We start from the raw sequence: 23,608 nt of genomic DNA on the forward strand, positions 1-23,608 counted from the left end.
CTAAGTCAAATGGAGTTGGATTTTTCTAAGTTAAATGAAATTTTAGCCCTAGCCCTAAGTCAAATCGAACTCTAATCGCTTACTATGCGTTTTTAATCTACTTCTACTACTACGAAATTAATAAAGAAGATAAAAGCTTTAACTCTAAGTTAAATCAAACTCTACTTATATTCTATGCGATAAATGGCCTACTTCTATCACTATAGATCGCTAATTAATTATATTCTTATCTAAAAAAGAAGTATCTACTTAATAATCTTATTCTTAATATATCTTATTAATCGAGTAGATTATCTTTTTAATAGATTATCTAAAATTATAATTAATAGATTAATCTTATTAGTAATTTAACTTAAAGTTATATATAATTAACTATAGATAAAGATCTCGAAATATAGATATAAATTGATCTACTATAATAACTAACTTTGAGACTTATTAATCGTTATATTAAAGACTAATCGAATTAGAAATTAAATATATTAAAAAAAAGTATATAGATCGTTTAAATTAGGCGAAGTTAGAGGAATACGTAATATATAATATTATTTATTATTATATTTATCTTTAAAGATATAATAATCGAGTATTTTAGACTTAATATACTTAATTTATAGATATATCTTATTATATAAATCTATACGCTACTCTAAATTCCTTAATAATATTATTATATAATTCTATTTTAACTTTAAGTAATAGAGTAAAAGTAAGATTAATTTAAAGATATTTATTATTTTAATAAGTAGAAGAAAGCTATCTTTCTTATTAACGACTTAATCTCTACTATTATAAACGATCTTAATCTTAAAAAACTTATTAAAAACTTAACTATTAAATCGAGTAATATTCTTATTAAGAATATAAAGAATCGCCTTAGACGTATAGAAATTAGCTATTTAATATAGATTAAGATTATTATAAATAATATTAATTAGCTAAGTAATAGAGTTATCTAATAGCTACTTAATAGATTAATTAATTACTTTTTATTTCTCGAAGCTTATTAAAATATTATTATCTATATCTAATAGCCTTTAAATAAATTCCTTTATATTAGTTTAATCTTAATTAATTAGATTAAGATTTTAAAGTCTTATATTTTCTATTAATCTAAGAATTTAAATATAATTTTAAAGATAAAACGCCCTTAACGTAGCTTAAGTAATATAACTTAACTTAATATTCTTAATAACTAAAAGAATTTAATAAAAGTTATTATAGAAGTATATAATTATATTATTAAAAGAAGCGAGATTTTTTTAAATATCTTAAAATATATAATCGACGATCTCGATATTATAGCGATTTTATATAGAGATCTTATTTTAGAAAATAAGCTTAATCGCCTTTAATAATTAAGCTAAATTAAATTCTATCGATATATTATAATTAAATTAAATAATAATATTAAGAGAGATCTTAAAGTAAGAATAAATAATAATATTATCTTAAAGAAGAATAAAGATAATATTAGATAAAGCTATAGTAATAACTATCTTAGAGTTATTTTATACTCTTTATAATATAATATTCTAAAATATAATCTTATTAATATCTCTATAGTTATCGAAAAAAAAGAGTTAATTATTAAAATAAGAGATTGTATTTTAAATAGCGTTAGCTATAGTAATTTAATTATTATTAAAACTCGCTTATATCTAATTCTAAATATTAATTTAATAGCTATATACTTCGCGTAAAAGTCGATTTTAATTATTAATATAATATTATTTATAATCTCGCTAAATCGCGAGTAAATTAAAGCTAATAATAAGACTAATATTCTTTATAGAGCTAATATTATTTTTCTTTAAGCGAATTTAAATTAAATAAAGATAGAAGTCTTCGATAACGATTTATTTATATTATATATTATTTAATAGAGAAAGAATATAATACTAAGTTTAAAGAATATAAATAAAATTATTAGATAATTTAAATAAAGAATAATAAATATTAATTAAGAAATATACGCAAAGTGCGAGTAAAGAATTAAATTATTTATAAGTAAAAAAAGAAAAAATACGTCTAGCGCGAAAAGTTTTAGTGACTAAAAAAAGAATATTATATTAAAAAAAATCGCGATATTTTAAAATCATTATTAGCGCGATAATCTTCTTATTCTATAACTTAAAATACTTTAATTTATTAAAAAAATTATTAAGAAAAAATATATCTAACGCGAAAAGTTTTAATATATAAAAAAAGAAATACTATATTAAAAAAAGTTATAATATTTTAATATTATTATTAGCGCGATAAGCTATTTATATTACGCTTAAAATATTTCTATCTAATAAAAAAGAAATTATTTATATATCTTAATTTATAATTATTTTATAAATTTAGAGAGTTATCGAGCTTATATTATAATAGAATTATTATAAAAAGATCTCGTAAGTAATATTCTCTCTTTTAGACCGCTACTTTATTTAATATTTAATTTTATTTAATATTATTATAAAGTAAGTCTTTTACTATATAGATATTATAGTAAAAAAAAAGAATATAGAATTTAATATATTTAGAAGAAAGTATTATAAATAGAAAAGCTTTTTAATATTCGAATTAATATAATATATTCTTTTAATAATACCTCTACGCCTCTAACGTAAACTTTATTTAAATATAGCTCGCTTATTCTTTTTCTAGATATATTATATCGATAGATCGATATAGAAGAGATCTTCTATTTATCTTTTCTATTAACGCTATTAATTTAATTAAAAAAAGACTATTAACTTAATCTAGCGTTTATATTCTATATTAATTATATAGAATAGATTATTATTATTATTAAATATTACGCCGTATTAATTCGAGAGATAAATAAATAATTATTTAATAGAAGAATTATAATTATATAATTTAAAGTTAAAAATTCTCTAATAAACTTTTATAGAGTTTATATATTATATATCTTAATACTCTTAAATCTTATCTATCTAGTTTAATCCTATATCGTTTTAATCTATATCGCTCTTATACTCTATTTAAAAACTAACTTAATCGCTACTCTTATAAATATATTTAAAGATATATTTATAGATTTTAATATTAATATAGATCTTTATATTAATATAAGCGTTATATTTAATCGATAAATAGAGATTATAAGATACTATCTAGCAATTCTACTTAGATTTATTATCTAATATCTTAATAGGCCTATATCGATAATATATAAAATATTCGAAATTTAATTTAAAGATAATATAGTCGCTAAAGTTCTTCGGAAATCGCTTATTATATATATTCTTATCTAAGTTCTAATAAGATAAGATAATATCTATTCTATTAATAGTATATTAACTATAATTCTTATAGAGTATATATCTAATAATAATCGTATAGAGATTAGAAAATAAATTTTAATTAAAAATCTTAGTACTAATAGTAACGTCGACCTTAACGATACTAAAAAATCAATCTTTAGAATATAAAATAATAAGAATATAAATATATAATAGACCTTATTTTTAAAATTTAATAGTATAGACATAGATCGGAACTCGATCTATTACTTATAAAGTCAGTTAGAATTAAAGCTAATCGATATTTTAACCGATTATACTTCGCCCTTATAGGGGTGAAAAAAAAATTAAATAATATTATAGGGCTAATCGATAAAAATTATAGTATATAGTAAGCTAAATCGTATTAGAAGTACTTCTAAAGACTATAATCTACACTAATCGCCTAACTAATATATTATCTAAAAAGCTACTCTATTAAATAAAATAGAGGAAAGCTATTATACTATAATAAGGAGTAAGAAGAATAAAAGTATATCTAGTATCTTCCCCTTTAGAATATCGTTTATAAAAGTCTTTAGCTTTAATCTAAATACTCTAGTAATTAAATTAGACTAATTAGTAACTTATTTATCGAGTAGAAGATTTTTAATAATCTTAATTTATTTTAAATTATAGATGAAAGTCGTAAAAAAATTCGACTAATCGAATTTAGTAAATAGGGTAATAGTATTTTAATAGAGTTATTTTATAACTTATAGACTTTCTTAATAGAAGAAAGAGAGGATAATGAGTTATTTATTAGCCTAATTATTTATAGTAGCTTTATTAATATAAGTATCGACGATTACTTAATAGATATTAATTTAAATAATCTTCTAATTTATCTTTAGTTAATAAAGTTTATTACTTTTAATAGTTATATAGATATCGTAGATGAAATACTATAGTAATCTACTGTAGTAAAGAAAGCGATTAAACTTATTAGAACGACTCTATATTATATATCTATAAGAAGTTAGCGATTAATAGAATAGAAGAAATAAATGATATAGATCTATAATATAAGATAAGCGTTACTTATATAGAGTTACCTCGATTAATAATTCCTCTAACTCGTAAAATAATTTCGCTATTTCTACTTCGCTAAGTAAGAAAACTCTTATTTAATATATTATCTATATAGAATATATTATTATATTATAATTATTTATCGAATAGAAAGATAAGAGAATAGCGTAAACATATATAGACTAAATACTAATATAAAATACTAAATCTCTTATTACTTCGAGTCTCTATTAATATATTCCTAGCCTCAGATATATCTAATAAGTTATCGATATTATTCTTCTAGACGATAGCGATCTTATCTAAAGTAGGACGATTATAGATATATAAATTATAATATCGTAAATTCTTATAGAGTAGCTTATAGTTCTATATATTTAAATTAGCTTTTAGTCTTTTAAATATCGATTTAAGAATATTAATATAGAGATTAATACTTTTAAGAATTATAGTTATTTTACGATAAAGCGTTTAATTAATATAATTATAATAACTATGTCTAGTAAAGTTAGTACGAGAAACGCGATTGAAAGAAAGTTATATCGTATTATAAACTAATCTTAGATATTATTTATAATATAGATTTAGCTAAAGATCGATTTTTCGTTCTCTAGAGGCGCTAAGGCAGATATATAAGTAGTAATCGCTCTCTAGATTTTATATATATAGGAGACGATTAAATAATTAATAATAATCTACTATAAGATTATCGAGGCTATATTATTATATTAAACGCTATAGCGATGAAATTCTTTATAATTATTAATAAAATTTAAGATCTCTAGCGTTAAAGAATAAAGGATTTAATTAATAATATACTCGCTAAGATTAATCGAATTATTTATACTTATTTCGATACCCTCATAGCCCTATTCTATATTATTTACTTCTTAATCGATATCTATTTTAGATATATTGACTTTAGTCTTTTCGCTATTATAGTATTACTTAACTATCTTATCTTTTTATAATATCGCGTTATAGCTATTATAAATCTAGTTTATAAGATCTAAATTATATTATATAGACTCTATAATATATAAATAACGCGCGATATAGCTAACGAGTCTTATTAAAGATTAAGTAGAAGCTAAATAAAGGCTAAAAGATAGACTAAAAGAATATAGACTAGAAGAACGTAGGCTGTCGAAAGAGTTATTATTAAAGAAGTCTACTAATAAATCTCATAATAGAGGGTCTTCTATATCGTTTTCCTCTTATTTAAAAGCTTCTTCTTAATAATATTCAGAATCTAATACGCGTTAAGAGACTTTAAAATAGAATAATAAAGAACGGATTAAGAAGAAAAACGCGTTTTAAAAGATAGTATCGCTAAATTAAAAGGTATTATCGCTGACTTAAAAGAAGTATATAGAAGAAAATATATTTATTCGAGCTCTTTTAAAGGGCCTTTTAACGCGTTTATAAATAGTAATAGATAGTTATTAAACTCGCTTACGGCCTCGATTATCAATAATAGCGAATTCGCCTAGAGGTGATCTAAAGACGTTAGTAGGGGGTTTAAAAGACGGGCGAAAGGGATATGTACCTTAGATACTTAACAATATTTAGACGAGAGATATCGAGAGCGAATTTATTTATAATTAATAGATTAGTAGAATTATAGAAGAAGAATAATTACATAAATAGATGAAAAGATTATTATCTAATCTCGAACGCGTCTGATATAACTATTATAACTATTATATTTAAATATCCATTTAATCCATCAATAGTAAATTAAACTTTATTATTTTTACAGCGTTAGAAAGCGTAAAGCGAGCTCTATAATTTGAGAAATTATAAAGTAACTATATATATCGTAGACTAAGTACTTCAAAGTATAAAACTTCTATATATAAATTTTTAATAAGGAAGCTCGAAAGAGCTAGCGGGCTAACTTAGTTAATCTAGTTAAAAGGCGTAATAACCTTAAATTAATAATTAACTATATATATAAATTCAAGATTTTCTAATTTAGCTCTATCTTATTCTTTTATATATACTAATAATAACTAAGATATTTCTATAGCTATAATAGTCTAAATAGCTAAAATAACTAAGATATCTTTATAGTTATAATAGTCTCGATAGTGAAAGTAACTAAGATATCTCTATAACTGCGATAGTCTAAATAGTTAAAATAATTAAGACATCTTCATAGTTACGATAGCCTCGATAACGAGAGTAATTAAGATATTTCTAAGGCTGCGATAGTCTAAATAATTAGAATAGTTAAGATATCTTTATAGCTGCGATAGTCTAAATAGCTAAAATAGCTAAAATATTCCTATAGCTGCGGTAGTTTAAATAGCTGAAATAACTAAGATATCCCTATAACTGCGATAGCTTAAATAGCTGAAATCGTTAAGATCTCTCTATAATTACGATAGCTCGATTAATTAAAGTAACTAAGATATCTCTATAGCTACGATAGCTTAAATAGCTTAAATTATTAAGAGATCTCTATAACTGCGATAGCCTAAATAGCTAAAATTACTAAGATATCTCTATAACTGCGATAGCTTAAATAACTAAAATAGCTAAAATATCTTTATAGCTACGGTAGTCTAAATAGCTAGAATAATTAAAATATCTCTATAGCTGCGATAGCCTAAATAGCTAAAATAATTAAGATATCTTTATAGTTACGATAATCTAAATAGTTAAAATAATTAAGATATCTTTATAATTATAATAATTCGATTAGCTAAAATAGCTAGAATATCTTTATAATTATAATAACTCGAATAGCTAATATAATTAAAATATTTTTATAACTATAATAATTAAAGTAGCTAGATATAACTACGATAATTTAAATAGTTAAAATAACTAAGATAGTCTAAATAGCTAAAATTATTAAGATATTTCTAAAATTGCGATAGCTTAAATAGTTAAAATAGTTAAGATATCTCTAAGACTATAATAGTTTAAATAGCTAAAATAACTAAAATAATCTAAATAGCTAAAATAGTTAAGATATTTCTAAGATTATAATAATCTAAATAGCTAATTAATTATAATATATATATAACTATAATAGTCTAAATAGCTAAAATAGCTATATAGCTATAATAGCTTAAATAGCTAAAATAGCTAAAATAGCTATAATAGCTTAAATAGCTAAAATAGTTATATAGCTATAATAGCTTAAATAGCTTAAATAGCTAAAATAGTTATATAGCTATAATAGCTTAAATAGCTATATAACTATAATAGCTTAAATAGCTAAAATAGCTATAATAGCTTAAATAGCTAAAATAGTTATATAATTATAATAGTTTAAATAGCTAATATAGCTATAATAGTCTAAATAGCTAAAATATTTATATAGCTATAATAGTCTATATAGCTATAATAGCTAATATAGCTAAAATAGCTATTAGTATATATAAAAGAATAAGATAGAGCTGAGCTTGAAAACCTTGAATTTATATATGTAGCCAATCATCAATTCGGGTTCGCTACGCTCTTTGGTTAGACCGGCTAAGTCATCGCGGGTAAATAAATTAGCGCCCGCAACCATCAAAATCTCGCCCTCCCACGCCTCCCTCATCAAATCCCTCATCAAAAAAATAGGTATATATTATTGACACATAGAATTACTTTTTTGTTTTCTATTAAAATTTTGAGATTGTTTTTTTAAATTTTGAAACGCTATTTGTGCTTTCCGAATTTTTAAGAATTCTAAAATTTAGTCTTATAATTATTAAAGCGCAAGGAATTCAAATATCGCTCACCAAAGATCGCTCACCAAAGATCGCTCACCAAAGATCGCTCACCAAAGATCGCTCACCTACTTACTCGATAGCCCCAATTAAAAAAATGATTATGAATTTAATTCATAGGCCTTTACTCGTATAACTATAATAACTTATATAATTATAATAGTTAATATAGCTAAAATAGTTATATAGCTATAATAGCTTAAATAGCTAAAATAGCTAAAATAGTTATATAGCTATAATAGTTTAAATAGCTTAAATAGTTAAAATAGCTAAAATAGTTATATAGCTATAATAGCTTAAATAGCTTAAATAGCTAAAATAGTTAAATAGCTACGATAGTCGAAATAGTTAAAATAGCTAAAATAGCTAAAATAGCTGAAATAGCTGAAATAGCTATAATAATTAAAAATATTCACATGGCTATAATAGCTTAAATAGCTGAAATAGTTATATAACTATAGTAGTTTAATTAATTAAAATATTTATATAACTATAATAGTATAAATAGCTAAAATAGCTATATAGCTATAATAGCTTAAATAGCTAAAATAGCTATAATAGTTTAAATAGCTAAAATAGCTAAAATAGCTATAATGATTAAAAATATCTATATAGCTATAATAGTCTAAATAGTTAAAATAATTAAAATTTTAATATAGCTACGATAGCTAAAATAAATAATTATAAATAAAATAATTAAAGTATATATCTAAATAATAGTAATATAATCGTATAGCTATATAACTACGAATAGCTAAAATAGCTTTAATAGTCGATATAACTTTAATAGATAAATAATTATATAATATCTATATAACTATAATAGTCTTAAATAGCTAATATATTAGATAATTCTATATAGCTAGAAATAGTCAAATAGTCTCATAGCCGCATAGCTGTAATAGGGCTGAAATAGGGTTGAAATAAGGCTGAAATATCCATATAACTGCAATGGCCTTAATAGCTGGAATGGCTGAATAGCTTCATAGCCGCATAATTAAAATAGTCGAAATATCCTTTCGCAATGATTGATAAAAAGAATAATGATATAGCTCTAAAAGAGAACAATTCGAATGAAGAGCCCACTATAGGTGCAGTGGCCATACAAATAGTACTCGCCATGTCCACCTGTCTCCCGCATATCGCATATCGCATATCGCATAATAATGGGACGGCTGATCAAACAGCCACCAACGCTATGGCCTCATAATGGACCCACTAACCCACAGTCCCACTGTTGCGAGTAGTGGTTTGGCTTCCACCATGGCTAGGGCTACTTGATCCATAGAGTTGTCGTATCCACGATATTCATGGTCAAGACAACGGCTAGTGCCGATTCAACTTGATGAAGTCCTCGTTACTGCAAACCCATACACATATAGGAGAGCAAGTCTCTGGATTTATTCTTGACAATGGGAAATGCGTTGCTATTGTTCGTGATCAAAAATAGCGGGCGTTCTAAATCGACCAAAGCTGGTGTAGATCTATTGAACAGACATCAAAACGAGGAGCATCTTCATACAGTTGCAGAATGGCTGTCAACTTCAGACTATCCTTCACAGCAGACCGATCTCTTCAACCAATGTCAGGAAGGGGCTGGGCAATGGCTTTTTCATTTGAAAGAATTTCAAGCATGGCTTGACGGGACCGAGTCAACGCTTTTCTGTCCCGACATTCCCGGAGCTGGGAAAACGATGATAACATCCATCATGATAAACAACCTTCAGCAACGTTTCCAGGGCGACAAGAAGGTTGGCATTGCTTATGTCTATTGCAATTACAAACGACAGACGGAGCAGACCATCCACCATTTTATGGCAAGCCTGCTCAAAAAACCAGTTCAGCAACAGCCCAACCTGCCTGAATCAGTCAGCACTCTCTACTCCTGACATATGGAGAGACGGACAAGTCCATCGTCCATGGTCTCGCTAGAGCATTTATTGTGATGGACGCTCTTGACGAATGCACTGACACGAACAAACCAAGATCGATTTTATTGGAGGAAATCGCGAACCTCCAAGTTCAACTAAATACACATTTCTTTGCAATATCGCGCTTCATACCCGATATAACAGCCAAATTCAGAGACGTGGCAACCTTAGAGATACGGGCAACAGATGCAGATGTGCAAGCATATCTTGAGAATAAGATTTCAGAGACGCCAGTTCGTGTATCACGCAATCGAGCGCTGCAAGAAAAAACCAGGGCAGAAGAAGGAAAACCAGCTGCTGGGATGTAAGACTTATCCATTGCTCTAATCTACTATACACCAAGTTGATTGGTATAGGTTCCTTCTTGCAAAACTTCACCTAGCAGGCTTTCCGACAAGGTTACAGCGAAGGATGTCAAAATCGCGTTGCGGGATGTGCTTAAGGGATCAGGAGCATTGGAAATCACATACACACAAGCTTTAGAGAGGATCAAGGGCCAAAAACCAGGCTTTCGGCGGCTCGCTGAAGCAGTCTTATCATGGACTGTTTGCGCCCAAAGACAACTGACCATCTAGAAAATCAGTACGCTAGTATCGTTCTTGTCCTAAGAAGTCTTTCGGCGTATAGGTTTGCGTATGATACGTCATTCTTTGTCAGATCAGAATCTAGCAAGTTTTAGTCCTCTGACCCTAATTGTAACACCAATCCGTCATGGTGATTTACCAGTGGCTTCACTGGGTTTGGAACCTGTCTGGCGGTTCATGCACCTAGTGCTGCAACTAGCGGAGATGGAGTGGGCTAAGGTACCTTAGATCCTATTCCTACAAGGCTGCAGAGTTGCCATACAGACGAAGATGACATTTCGAGAGTGGAACAGACAACGCTCCAACGTCTTAGTCGTACCGCATTTCATTTCGCAGTGCAGGTCCATCGCATTACATCGTCACCATGTCTAACGCTTGTGAAACATTGAGCCCACGTCCGGCAGCAGTGACGGGCCCGACAACAACGATAAGTGCAGACAATTATCTTGGTCTTGAGAGTTCAAACCGATCGAGCAGAGACAAGTCCGTTGATCTGGAGAGTGGCAATGCCCCGGAGCCAAGCACACAGAGAAACGAGATGAGTATTGTCTCGGAAGCAGGTTGGTATACTACTAGACATATGAGACACCCTGATTACAATACTGTCCAATTGTAGCTAGTAAGGATGAGACATTTCGGTCCAAAATTACGAAATATTGGTTCGCTCTATTATGCCATGTAGATCGAATAGCAAGGCTGAGGCTTTCGAAAGAAGCTTGCTTATTGCAATACAACCTTCGAGACGCAGCAAATCGTCCAGAGATCTATGAAGTAACAGGCTCAACACCACTCAGTCTGATAGCTCGCAGAAAGGATGATCCTGCCCTGGGAAAATGCCTATTCGATTTACTACTGCGCTGAACAAATGGCTTGACTCAAAGCCTCACATAATAGTCAGAGCGAAGCCCTCGTTTCCCTGGCAGGGTCAGCGTTGAATGTGAGACACGGCGTTAGTAAGCAATATGAAGACGACGACGCTGCAACAGATGAAGATTCTCATTTTCCCTCCCACACTTGCCCCAAGCCCACCTATCTCATCCCCGCCTGCTGCTGCACCTGCATCTTCGCCGCCTCCATCTCCTGCTCAGTCGGCAAATTGACAATCATCAGATACAGCACATTCTGCTTCATCAGCTTCCTCTTCTGCTTCCACGCCTTCCTCTCTTGTTTCCTACTCGGTGCAACGCCCGCCTGGATCCTCTCCTCGCGTCTCCTCGCTCGCCGCTCAGCCTTCGGTGGGATCTTGCCGCCGGAGATCAGCGTGAGCCACGAGCCCCTGAAAGCGGGATGGTTGGGATCGCTGACGCGGGTCCCGAAGTCGGGCTTGGGCAGGTCGAGGCGTTGGTCGGGGTTCTTGTGCAACTGGTGTCCGGCTTGTTAGTAGGAAGAGAAGGAGAGGATTGGGGAGGGAAAGGACATACGTAGGACGCCTGTGCCCGCTTGTCGTAGTAGTCTGTCACGAAGGCCATGCTGCTCTTCAGTTTGCTCGCCTTTGCCGGGTCTTGCGTCTGCGCGGCTTCGTCCAGGGCAGGGAATACCAGTGGTGCAGAGTCTGGCATCTCGATCGCTCCGTACGACCGGCCCGCGTTTACTGCTCTGAAGTTCTGATACGATTTGTGGGGCGCATTTTCTTTGCTGATGATCGTGTTCAGGTCCGCTTGCTGCACGGATATTGGTCTTGTCCCCTGGGGGATGTACTTCATAACCATGGCGTACAGACCCCTGGGCTTGAACAATTTGTCGTTCATCTCGTCAAGGAAGCTGTGGGTGCGCTGTGTAGTCTGCATGTAAATGGCTGCCCCAGCGGCGAATTGAATGATGATACTTGTAATCTGGCTGATTGGCTCTGGGACGAGGCCTACAACGCCTGCGGAGACGAAGACGACGTTTAGCAGTGGCGATGCTTGTGACGCTGCGTGGAAGTTTTCGATGAAGGATAGGAAAGCTTCTTCGGAAATGCCTTTTTCGGCGAGGTCGGGCGAGTAAGCGTGGATGAAGCCGCGGTCTCGAGCGCCGGGTCTTCGCTGCGGAATGATAACGGGTCGTTGCAGCGGATTTGTCGGGTGGTTCAGAGGCGGGCATTTCGCCATCACCACCGCGCTGAACGATTCGATCGTCGGCTGTGCCATCATTCCGTACTTGAGCTTGGGATCTTCGGCTCCGGGCGTCGCGACTTCTTCGGCTGCTTCGTCAAGAGCCCAATTCGCTTCGTCGCCCTCGCTGTCGCTGTCGCTGTCATCTTCGTGGGCCTCTCTTTCCTGACTTGGACCGTGTTTCTCGTCCAAGGGCAACGCTTTCCCATCTGCGATGAGCTCGTCCGCCCGCTCTTCGGGTACTTCGACAATTTGTTCGTAGGCTGGCGGTGGTTCTTCAAAGTCTTCGTGTGCCTCACGCGCTTTTGAAGATTTCTTCTCGCTCTTGTTGCTTGAAGAGGAAGGTCCTATATCCCTGGAGCTCGAGGCAGAGGCTTGGGGGGACAGATTAGCTCCAGGGGAGTTTGAGCGCGATCTCTGTTTCTTCGAAGCGATGGCTTCGGCTGCAAGGCCAACACCAGAGCCAATGAGTCGTACAAGGACACCCATGCTGATGTAAAAGATGGAGGAATGAAGAAGAATAGGAGCAAAAGTCCGTTGTACCGCCGTTGTAAAGTCGTGGGGCTCTTACTCAGCTACGGACGGTTCCCCACCAGCAGTCCCCTGTCGTACTAATCTTACCCTAGCGGGACTGCCCGTTGGGGTTCTTTCGCAGCTGTACTTTAGGTTAAGAGAGTATGAATATCTGATAACAAAAAATGAACTTGTAAAACTCGAGTCGGAATCTTAAATACCGCTTTGATTTGGAAAGAACGTCAATTCTCATTGAAACTCCTCTTTTGGAAAGATGGAGCTATCTCCAGGTCAAGATTCCTGGCTGACCATGGAGCTCGAGTGTTCTTTATAAAGGTACCATTCATCTACAGCCGCGGTAATCCCGAGTGGAGCTTTTGGGAACGTCCTCGAATGGCATATCGGGCGTCATCTCCGTCAACGGTTCTTCAATCACAACCAAATTGAGTTGAGGAGATCTGGTGGTCGGCAGTAGGTTGCTGTCGGGACCACGATCGTCGTTATGAGCTGGGGAGTTCTATCTCTGTAGGGTGGTCTTTTTTTTGTTCTGTCTTCTGATGATCGAGAGAGTCCTCTGCTTCAACCTCTTGTGCACAGAGTGATCGACATTTGTCAGCAGCTCATCATATGTTGAACTTCTTACTTTCGTTATCTAGGCTTTATCACTGCAGAATAGCAGAATTGAGCTTTGAACAGATACGCCAGATACATTAGAGGCTTGGCCAGATAGATGGTCCTTCTTCACTATCCTTGAGTGAGCCCGCAATCTCTATTCGTTCCATGCAATTTGAAATCGAATGAGTTTATCTGTCGCATTACATAACAAGAGGACCGCAAATTGCGAAGAGGCAGTTCATCCTAGGTGTCAAAAATCATTCCATACGGCTCTATAATCAACACAGGCGATTACAAGAGGAGGGTTGTTGATAATCAAATTCGATTTATCTTTTTAAACAGTATTCTTGCCTTAAAAGACATGATTAGGAAAAGGATTAACTGCAACAGTGCTGTTTGTATCTTCGAACCAAGCGTGTACGTATCGCTCAAGTGTGATGAAACTACTCCCTCTGCCCCCTTGCACTACCACGTCGCCCAAGAATCTACATGCGAGTCAGTTGGTTTCGAAGCGGGTACATAATTTGATAAAGATGCGTCACCTCATGCACCTCGATGCCGGCTGCTCGCGCGATGTCCCTCAGATCTAAGCTTCGACCCCAGATACGTGCGGCCATGTAAATGTTGACGGCGGCGACGCAGCGTGTAGAGAAGGCTTGGCCGTCGGGGAATTCCGTGAAGCGGCTGGCCATTGATGTTGCCAACCTTAGGATCTGCGTAGGGACATGGCCCTGCGGGGAAGCCTGCGGGGGAAAATCGAGGTTGTGGAAAATGTCCGCCACGAAGAGGGCTGGGGATTCGTTTCCCTGAGACTCGCTCAAGGGCACTCCTGGTCCGTCGTCCCTTCTGGTGATAGCCGGTAGGGATGCAGCACCGAAGAATACTGCCCGGCAGACGGGGCAATTTTTGCCTGTTTGAAGCCAGGTGACGACGCATAATGAGCCTATGCTGTGGTTGCAGGGTAGGCGGATTTGACACTCGATCGTTCCGGTCGATGTATTTAGTGTATCGTACTCTTCAAGACAGATACTGCATTGTTCGCCTTGTTCCGATTGTACGCGGTTCTCGGGATTGTTGAGTAGCTGGTTGAGAAAAGATTGCGACATGTTGTGGTAAAGACTTGTGAATTGGGGCTGATTGTGGGTATGGAAAGATGTTGAAGGCTGGATGCTTTTGCGTATGGAAAGATGATGAAGGCTGGATGCTTTTATAGGTTGAGAACATATCAGCATAAAGCGCCGAGGATTGCACAAAGACAGCCTCTGGGTGGCGACAATTACATTGCGCCTCTTGTGTCCTGTCTTTGTAGATTCCTTTGTATTGAGTCTGCGCTGAGAAGGGAAAGTAACAATGACTTGTTTGGGAAGTATCTAATTCTCCAAGCCTTTTGAATTGGACAAAGACAGTTCGTGATTGACTTCGGTCGGCAGACAACCGAGAGCCTGGGGAAGCTGACGTCGGCAAACGCTCAGCGCCTTGTTGCCAGGTTGGGGAGATGAGGAGAAAGAATCATGCCGCATACTCGGGAGGTGGGTCTCACGAAGCATACTCACGCCCACAACCAACAAACGGTGTAGGCTGGCCCACGCCTTTCAATGTCCTTGTCGAAAACAACGACAACAACATGTTCGCCAAAGAGCCTGCAGACCGCCGTGATGCGGAAGTGTCATTCATCCGTACGTTATACAAAAATGATTTGCAATGCGTCGTTGGTAAGCGTCCACCTCATGATGTCAGTCTTTGCTGGGAAAGAGCGAAGTAGAAGATAATGTCAAGTTCTACTGCATTGGGTCTGTCTGCGTGTGGTACGGTTCCGGGTCTGGCATGGTAGCGACGATGAAGGAACCATTGAAGTGGTGCTTGACTCTCAGCGTGGTCTATCTACGTATGCGATTTTTGACTTCCGATACTGCGGTGAGTTCGTTCTACAGCTGCAGACTCGAGTAATGTGGACAACTCAGTCTGGTAGGTCGTAGAGACGGTAGTCCTGCATGCCACACTTCGAATTGTAGATCATGCACTAAGCCCTTAGTGGATCTATGCCCAGTTCATGTTCAAATGGCGCTGTACACTGATCTCACCGTCAGCTGGCGTGGTTGATGGCAGCATCTCAATATCTTCTTGGCCACGCATCTCTCTCTTCCCTGCAATGACGGTTGCATGAGATTGACCCACACCCAAGATGCCGTGTGTCTTATCTGACAGTATCATAAGCTTGTGGTGACTGCTCATCTCGCTGTGTGGTTCGCCATGGCTCTGAGTACTCGCTGGAGGGTGATTTGGGTTTGTACTCCGACCGGGAACATAGCCTTTCGAGCGCAGTACCATCAGATTGGGATTATTGTAGATGATCTGGGGGAGTATTAGTCGGAGGGATGGTGAACAAGCTGCCGCGTGAGTTAGCTAGCTTTTTTGTTGATTGTGAACGATTTTGGATCAGATTACCAGAAACGATTGCAATATCGCATTCTATTATTGATCAAGTACCGGCATAAGCGAAGCCGTACTCCAGATCTGGGGAATTGTGGTCAGTCCGCACAAGACACTAGAGAGAGTTCGGTAAGAAAGGACGTTGCCGTAGTGCTCGCAAACAGTGAGGCCATACAGAAATGACGCATGCACAAGTAGATATGTAGATATATGATTGGGCCTATCCAACACTGGGGCAGCTAAGACCTTTCTGGACATGCAAATAGCCCAGAAAGGCCCCCCAGCGCTAGAAAAACTCCCATGTTTAAGCGACATGACTTGGAGTGAAAATGAAGCTATATATAGGTGTGGGTGGGAGGGAAAACAATAATACGGCTCTCAAAGAGAACAATTCGAATGAAGAGCCCACTACTGGTGCAGTGGCCATACAAATAGTACTCGCCATGGCCACCTGTCTCCCTACTATCGCATATCGCATACAGAGGTCTGCACCGAAAGTCCTGCACCCGCCAAGACTCTTACGCTCAGACTTCGGATAACGCCCCACCTAAAGGGCTACCTGGACAATACGTCTAAAGTTCTTCGGAATCGCACCTAGCCCTAGCCAGGTTTCGAGATTTAATGCCTCTATCAAGCCAAAAGAAGTACCTAAAGTCCTATCCATGCGCTGTAAGAAGATATTTCTAGGCTTCCCCTCTATAGGGCCGCTTTCCGAAAGTAGGGTTAGGGCTGCACTAATGCGGGTGCAGGACTTTCGGTGCAGACCTCTGTAATGATGGAACGGTTGATCCAACAACCACCAACGCTATGGCCTCATAATGGACCCACTAACCCACAGTCCCACTGTTGCGCGTAGATACACTATCACATACAAATCACCAAGCATAGACATACCAGTAACCATTCCCTTTTGCGACCTTGTACTATGCATCCGCCAAATATAGGGAGTCGGCATCGAGAGAAGTTCAGCATCCGTTAGTAAGTTAGGTATCGCTGCGCCGACGAAAAAAGGGATGTCATGTATACCGCATTTCGTGGGAAGCTTATGGTTCGAGAACCCTGAGACTGGACTGCATTGCGCGGTACTAACGGGAATCCTATGATCTCTAGGTCAGCGGAACCGTACTGAGAAAAATAAGGCGATTTACAGTGGCAGTTCCCCAACAAGTGGTGATGCCCGCCAAAAAATAACACGGAACGCGTATAAATGCTACGAAAGCTTCACGTAGAATGTCAAAACAGGCGCTTTGACTAGGCAGATTATTAAAGTGTAGAGTATCCCCTGTGAGAATTTTTTTTTCATAGAAGTTGGTTGCGTATTCCTCTCCGAGAACTTCGAAGTGTTGCCCAAAACTTTGACACATTTCCGTCGCATTCTTCTGTCAACGCTCTTGGATCTGAACACCAGAAGACGATGTGGCAGGCAGGATTCACAGCCAATTTTTTCGACGACAAGGCAAGTAGCTATCAACTGTCTAGGGTGTAAGAGTTTGGAGATTAGGTGACCCTACGTGATCTTGGGATCTTACGAATGCCGCAGCTGCGATCCAAGCATCCCACCAGAGTTTCCCGCTCATCAAACTTCTTGCCCAGAATCGCAGAGCCCTAGCTATTACAGCTAGGCAGTAGATGTTAATCCCGGGTGCGTAAAGCTGAGGTTGCCTGCGCGCATGAATATCAACGGCTGGGGGGTATGGAAATAGCAGATGACATGGCGAAAAAGAACGCGGATTGAATGACTAGCGGAAGAGTAATTGAGCTAGGGAACAGAAGCCTTAAAATGATCCAGAACAATCGAAATCTGGAGGTGCCTCATTGGGCTGATTCATTATGCAGTCAACGTTACTCATGGATAAAGCTCATTATTGGGGGTGCGGGAACATCTTGCAGGCTTGCAGCAAATCCAATTCTCACTAACATGCGAGTCATGCAAGCAAAACTTTGTCATCAGCCACTCGATGTCCTCCTGCATATGATACCCTCCATTCCATACAGGCTAAGTCGCTATGATGTCAGAATACGCTACTATGGCAAGGCAAGTTTCATAGTTGTAGACATGACCGAGCAAGCTGGTACTCTTTTCCCTGTTTCTCCCGGGGTTTGGAATTTTAGTGAGTTCCGCGAAAATAATGAGAACAGAAGGAGCGCGTGAATGGGGTGTGTGATTGAAATGACCCGTAACCCAGTGGACTGCACATCAGAATGGTGCGCATGGTCAGACTGGCTTGCCGTACGCCTTAGAGGCATGTTGCACCAGAATGATGCGTAATCCGGCAGGTCGTATCGAGACGATACAACGTCTAATGTCAGAGGGATGGTATGATTTCAGGAAGACGATGCGATCCCAGGAAAATTGTGTGGTATCAGGAACGTCTTGTGGTGTCATGATAACCTGTCGACTGTTTATCGTCTTTGGATGTCTCGGTTTCCTACTGTATATGATACCGCTCTCCAAAGAGCTGAGAGTAACGGAATTCATCTACCCTGAATACTTCAACAAAGCCTGGAGCTGTGTAACGGTCCGTAGTCCGTCCGCGGTCTTGACTAGTCCAGACTAACGTCTGCTATATGGGCGAAGCGGGTAGAGGGGCCACGATTACACAGTCCGTAACCATTGGGCGCCCTGACTCTCTCTTCGTTGCGAGTCGTCGATTCGTCTTGTGAGTGTATAACTTCATCAGAATAGCTCAGTCACCTACTTTCCAGATGATCGAGATAGAATTGTAATTGCTGTTGGCAAAAGGGTTCTCAGAATGCCTCTGAGACGAGATTGGTCAATCGTACCTTATGAATCCAACTAAGACTGATGCGGAGCCTGCTCCCAGCTGTAAACCTCTGCGCCGTATGCTTCGTCTTTCCTGCTCATGGGGAATGTGACTCATGCTAATGCTCCGAATTTCGTCCGATTGACCTTACAGTCCTTGAGCTTTCCGCTTCTTATGATTGATACAATACATCGCCAGGACGATCTTCTATCCCACTTAGATACGTTACACAAACGGGAACGATAGCGAACTCGAGCCCGATCTTCGTCCTCGTCTCCGGTGCTGGACACCTTTCCACTGCTTACTAAATTTCCCTCAGCTACTAGCGGCGCCATTGAGCCGCGCAATGCCTCCCTCTTTCCCTAACACGGGACCGAGCAATCAATCTGTTTCTTCTACAACCGGTGACCAGTTTCAGCTTCTAAAAACATCTCGCTTGGAGAATAGAAGTGAGTTACACATACCGCATCAGTGTCCCCATATTCGCGTCCACACACTGGACCATCCTTTGGCTCCCATCCTCCATCCGTGCAACTCACCACCCCCGTCGTGGTATTACTGGTCCAGCTCAAATCTCCCTGGGTGAACTGGATATAATCGCCTTCATGCTCTCCTGTTATCATGATAGCCAGCCCTAGCCGAGGTTGGAATGAATAGGTGTCTCCGACGTTGATAGGCATGCCGAAAGGATAGGTGTAGTTGATCACCGTCTCGCCAATGGTGTCCCCGTTGCCGTTTGCCATACTCACATTTGCAAACAAGTCGGAGCTTTCGGCTCCACAAAATTCATACTCGTCGACGTGAATCTTGCAGGTGCTGGTAGCAGAGACTTGCGTGGCTGTGGCTGTGCTCGAGGGAGCTTCTGGCGGGGACATTCCCCTAAACTCGGTCCACAGGCTCGAGTCAGGTGTGGCGTTGGGGATGTCCGGGTTGCTTGGAGCCACGAAAGATGCAGGAAGTACGGTGGTAAAGTTGACAGGTGGGTAGAGATCGGCCTCCGTGGTGGACGAGGAGGATATGAAACCGGACTGTGCTTGATATACCTTGCGAGGAACGGGCGGAAAGACAGATCTAAACCATTCTTGGATATATATCGCTGAATGCCATAACAGTCAGGGTGGCTCTCATGCATGGGTGTAAACGCAGCTCGTGGGAGGACAATAATCATGCGGGATCATCGGAATAGAAGGTGTGCAAGTCCGGGAATCACACGCTAACGAAAAGTTTGTGAACCTATCAAGGCAGGACGTGATTCAAGGAACATAATCACTCACATAGGGCGGCACAGCCATAGGAGTCAGCTATGGAGGCTATTTTCAGCAATTCAGTCATTCGCAGTCATCCGACACATTGACTTACGAGTGACATAAGACCAGTAGGCCCCCTTCAACTTGGCCTGTTCCCAAATGGATTGAGGGCCGTTTGCATAATCCCTAGTATTTGGTCGAACCACTGTGGAGTCGAAGTGGTAGGTTTCGTGATACAAGATCGTTGCTCGATTCTGATAGAAGTTCTCCAAGATGTTCTTCTCAGCTGATGGGTTAGGCATTTTGGATACACTCCTGATTGTGTCCATGAGCGTGGGTTGGGCAAAGTAGAGTTCGCACAAGGTTATGTAGTGATTCGTCCAGAATGTTCCGACTTGGCTATGTGTATAGCCGGCAGTCAGTGGATAGTTAGTGCAATAATCTTGGTACCAGTCATAACAATAGAAGTACAAGTACGTGCTACGAGGTGCTTTCTCGGTGTCGAGAGCGTGGCGTCTTGCAATGTTGTCGCCAATGATTTGCCTGAAGTTCAAGTCCCAGGGAAAGAAGCCGCCTGTGCTGGCTACATTATTCCCAAAGTAATTGATCATCGCCGTGGAAAAAGCGCCGCCGGGAACCTATCTCTGTTGAGCTTGATCCAGGAGGCTTGCGTCGTACCATGCTGCTTCTATGGCATATTGTTGTTGGGTTGAACAACGACTGTCCAGAAATTTCTTAGACAGTGCCGTGTTAGCGGACGGCTCGCCGTCGATAGTCAGGTTCTGGGGAGGGGCATCCGTATACGTTGGCGAAGGTTGAAGTATGGTTTCTGACGCGGGTGTCCAGGTAGGGTTGAGTGGGCTTGCGTAAGTATCAGATGTGGATGCGGAATACCCAGCATTTTCGGCGACGAGATCTTGAAGAGATTTATATATATAAAATACTTTATTAAAATTAATATTTATAATATATATTATAGAATATAAATACGAAAGAAAGAGAAGTGAAAAATTATCTTTCGAACTCGCTACGACTAGTTTAAGTATTAAATAATATCTTTTAATCTTATAAATACTCTTATAATCTTTTAAGCTTATATAAATAAAGTATTTAAGTTATATATCGATATCTTTTATATAATATATTTAGATAATATATTAATCTATTTAAAAATAAAAGAGTTATATTAAAAGTATATATATAAAGTACTATACGTATTATTAAAATATCGCCTCTATATAAAGTTATTAAAATATATTTTTAATCGTAATAAGATTATCTTTTTAAAGTTTTTAATAAATTAGCGTAATATTTAAATAGAGCTATTATATATTAAGACTATTACTAAATAATTAGAATTAAAATCTATTAAGAATATTTTAATCTTTCTAAAATTTATAGACTTTTATTAATGATTTATATAAGACTTTTCGTAAATAGCTATATCTTTAATAAATCTAATTTAAAAAGCGAAAAAAAGTAAGATTAAATTACTCTTTATATTTAATAAAAAAGTATATAAGACTTTTAAAATACTTAAGCGAGTATTTATTATTATATTTATACTAGAATACTATAATTAGAAAATATTATTTATTATAAAGATTAATATTTTTAATATAGATATAGATAATATACTTAGCTAACTAAGCGAGAATAAATAATAATATTCTATTATATTTTCTAGCTATAAATTTAAAAACGCTAAATCTTATTAAAATATATATAATAAAAAGCTCTATATAATTATATTAGATTTTAAAAATTAAAGATATTACTTATAAAATAGTAAATATCTTATTTATATAATCTTAGATTATAATAATTTATATTATTTTATAATAATAAAAGAGTTTAATATAAAGTAGATTCGCTAGATTAAGAAATTAGCTATATTTAACTTTATAATTAAATATTATAAAGAAAAATTTAATTTTATAAATATATTATTAAGAAGATTTAATATTATTAAATTAAATAATAGCGAGAATAATAATAATAATTTTCTCTCTATCTTACAAAATAAGCTTTATAATTAAAAATATTAATTTAATCTATAAAAATATAATAGTATATTTATTATAATTAAACTTATAGCGTTAATAAAATAATTAGATAATATTATTATTATAGATATTTAAGTTATTAATTTAAATAAGAGAGTATTTAATAGATAAATATATATTTTAGATATTACGATATTATCTTAACTTCTAATTTATTAGATTTTAGAATTAAAGAGATTCTATTTAAAATTATAAGAATTAATAATAATATAGCTATTTAAATAATAACGTAAAAATACTTTTATTATAAATAAAAAGTAATATTAAAAATACGCTATTAAATAGAATAAGCTTTCGAAATAAAAAGTCGATAAAAATAGATTACTACGTTATAATCTTATAGTCTATATATCTAATAACTCTATTATAAAGAAAGAGATTTTTTATATAAATTATAATAACTCTAATATTAGATATTTTATTTATAAGTATATTAAAGAGAATATTAAATCTAAATATTATTAGATAGAAATAATAAGCGATATAATAGAGTATATTCGCATTTATCTTAATTATTAAAAAGTATAAATTTATTATTATAAGTCGTATAATAAGCTAACGTTAATCTCGCTAGATAATATAAATTTATTTTATATTATAATAATAGATTTTATTATAAATTTATTATCTATAAGAGATTTATATATTAATAAAACTTATAATATTATCTTAATCTTAGTAGATAAGCTAATTAAATATATAATATATATTATAATTATAAAGAATTTAAAGATTAATAATCTTATTAATATTTTATAATAAGAGTTTATATTATTATATAATATAATATATAACTTAATTTTAGATTAAAGCTCTCTATTTATAAGTAAATTCTAGATAATATTATATTAATATTTAAATATAAAGTGTAGACTTAGTATTATATTTTATTTTTAGACTAATAATTAGATTAAGAGATAAAATTAAATTCTTAAATATTACTTATAAATATATTATAATTATAAATAAGATAATTAATCTAAGATCTTATTAATAACTATATTTATATATAATAATAATATATATATAAGTATTAATAAGATCTTATAAGAGTTATTAATAAGATATATAGTAGATTTAGAAAATACTTCTAAAAGTAAAATCTTAAGAGAGAAAGTATCGCTTATTATAAAGCGAGTAGAATAATTATAAAAAATAAGATTATATCTAAAAGAATTATAAGAGCGAGCGTTAAAGTAATAAGTAAAGTATTATAATAGTAATTATAAGGCTATAATCTTTAAAAAAGAGAATAAAGTACTATTATAAAGTTTAAATATATATATCTTACGATTAAAGAAGAAA

At 35.0% G+C, this 23,608-nt stretch overlaps 4 protein-coding genes across 4 annotated transcripts; 1 reads left to right on the forward strand and 3 right to left on the reverse strand.

Annotated features, from left to right (window-relative positions):
- Positions 1–9,471: 9,471 nt before the first annotated feature.
- Positions 9,472–10,565, forward strand: HO133_007725 (uncharacterized protein; the record flags this gene model as incomplete). The annotated part of the gene is made up of 3 exons (XM_037298595.1): positions 9,472–9,927; positions 9,960–10,294; positions 10,376–10,565. 3 exons carry the CDS (start codon positions 9,472–9,474, stop codon positions 10,563–10,565), a joined length of 981 nt encoding a protein of 326 aa, XP_037155931.1.
- Positions 10,566–11,603: 1,038 nt separating this feature from the next.
- HO133_007726 (uncharacterized protein) lies at positions 11,604–13,156 on the reverse strand (the record flags this gene model as incomplete). The annotated part of the gene is made up of 2 exons (XM_037298596.1): positions 11,604–11,936; positions 11,996–13,156. The coding sequence occupies 2 exons, from the start codon at positions 13,154–13,156 to the stop codon at positions 11,604–11,606; spliced, it is 1,494 nt and encodes a 497-aa protein (XP_037155932.1).
- A 1,082-nt stretch (positions 13,157–14,238) lies between these two features.
- HO133_007727 (uncharacterized protein) lies at positions 14,239–14,901 on the reverse strand (the record flags this gene model as incomplete). The annotated part of the gene is made up of 2 exons (XM_037298597.1): positions 14,239–14,280; positions 14,338–14,901. 2 exons carry the CDS (start codon positions 14,899–14,901, stop codon positions 14,239–14,241), a joined length of 606 nt encoding a protein of 201 aa, XP_037155933.1.
- Positions 14,902–19,385: 4,484 nt separating this feature from the next.
- On the reverse strand, positions 19,386–20,566 carry HO133_007728 (uncharacterized protein; the record flags this gene model as incomplete). Its single annotated transcript, XM_037298598.1, has 2 exons — positions 19,386–20,071; positions 20,350–20,566. 2 exons carry the CDS (start codon positions 20,564–20,566, stop codon positions 19,386–19,388), a joined length of 903 nt encoding a protein of 300 aa, XP_037155934.1.
- Between the last annotated feature and the right edge of the window lie 3,042 nt (positions 20,567–23,608).

Source organism: Letharia lupina (genome assembly GCF_014066315.1).
Source record: "Letharia lupina isolate WasteWater1 chromosome Unknown contig_4, whole genome shotgun sequence".
NCBI lineage: Eukaryota > Fungi > Ascomycota > Lecanoromycetes > Lecanorales > Parmeliaceae > Letharia > Letharia lupina.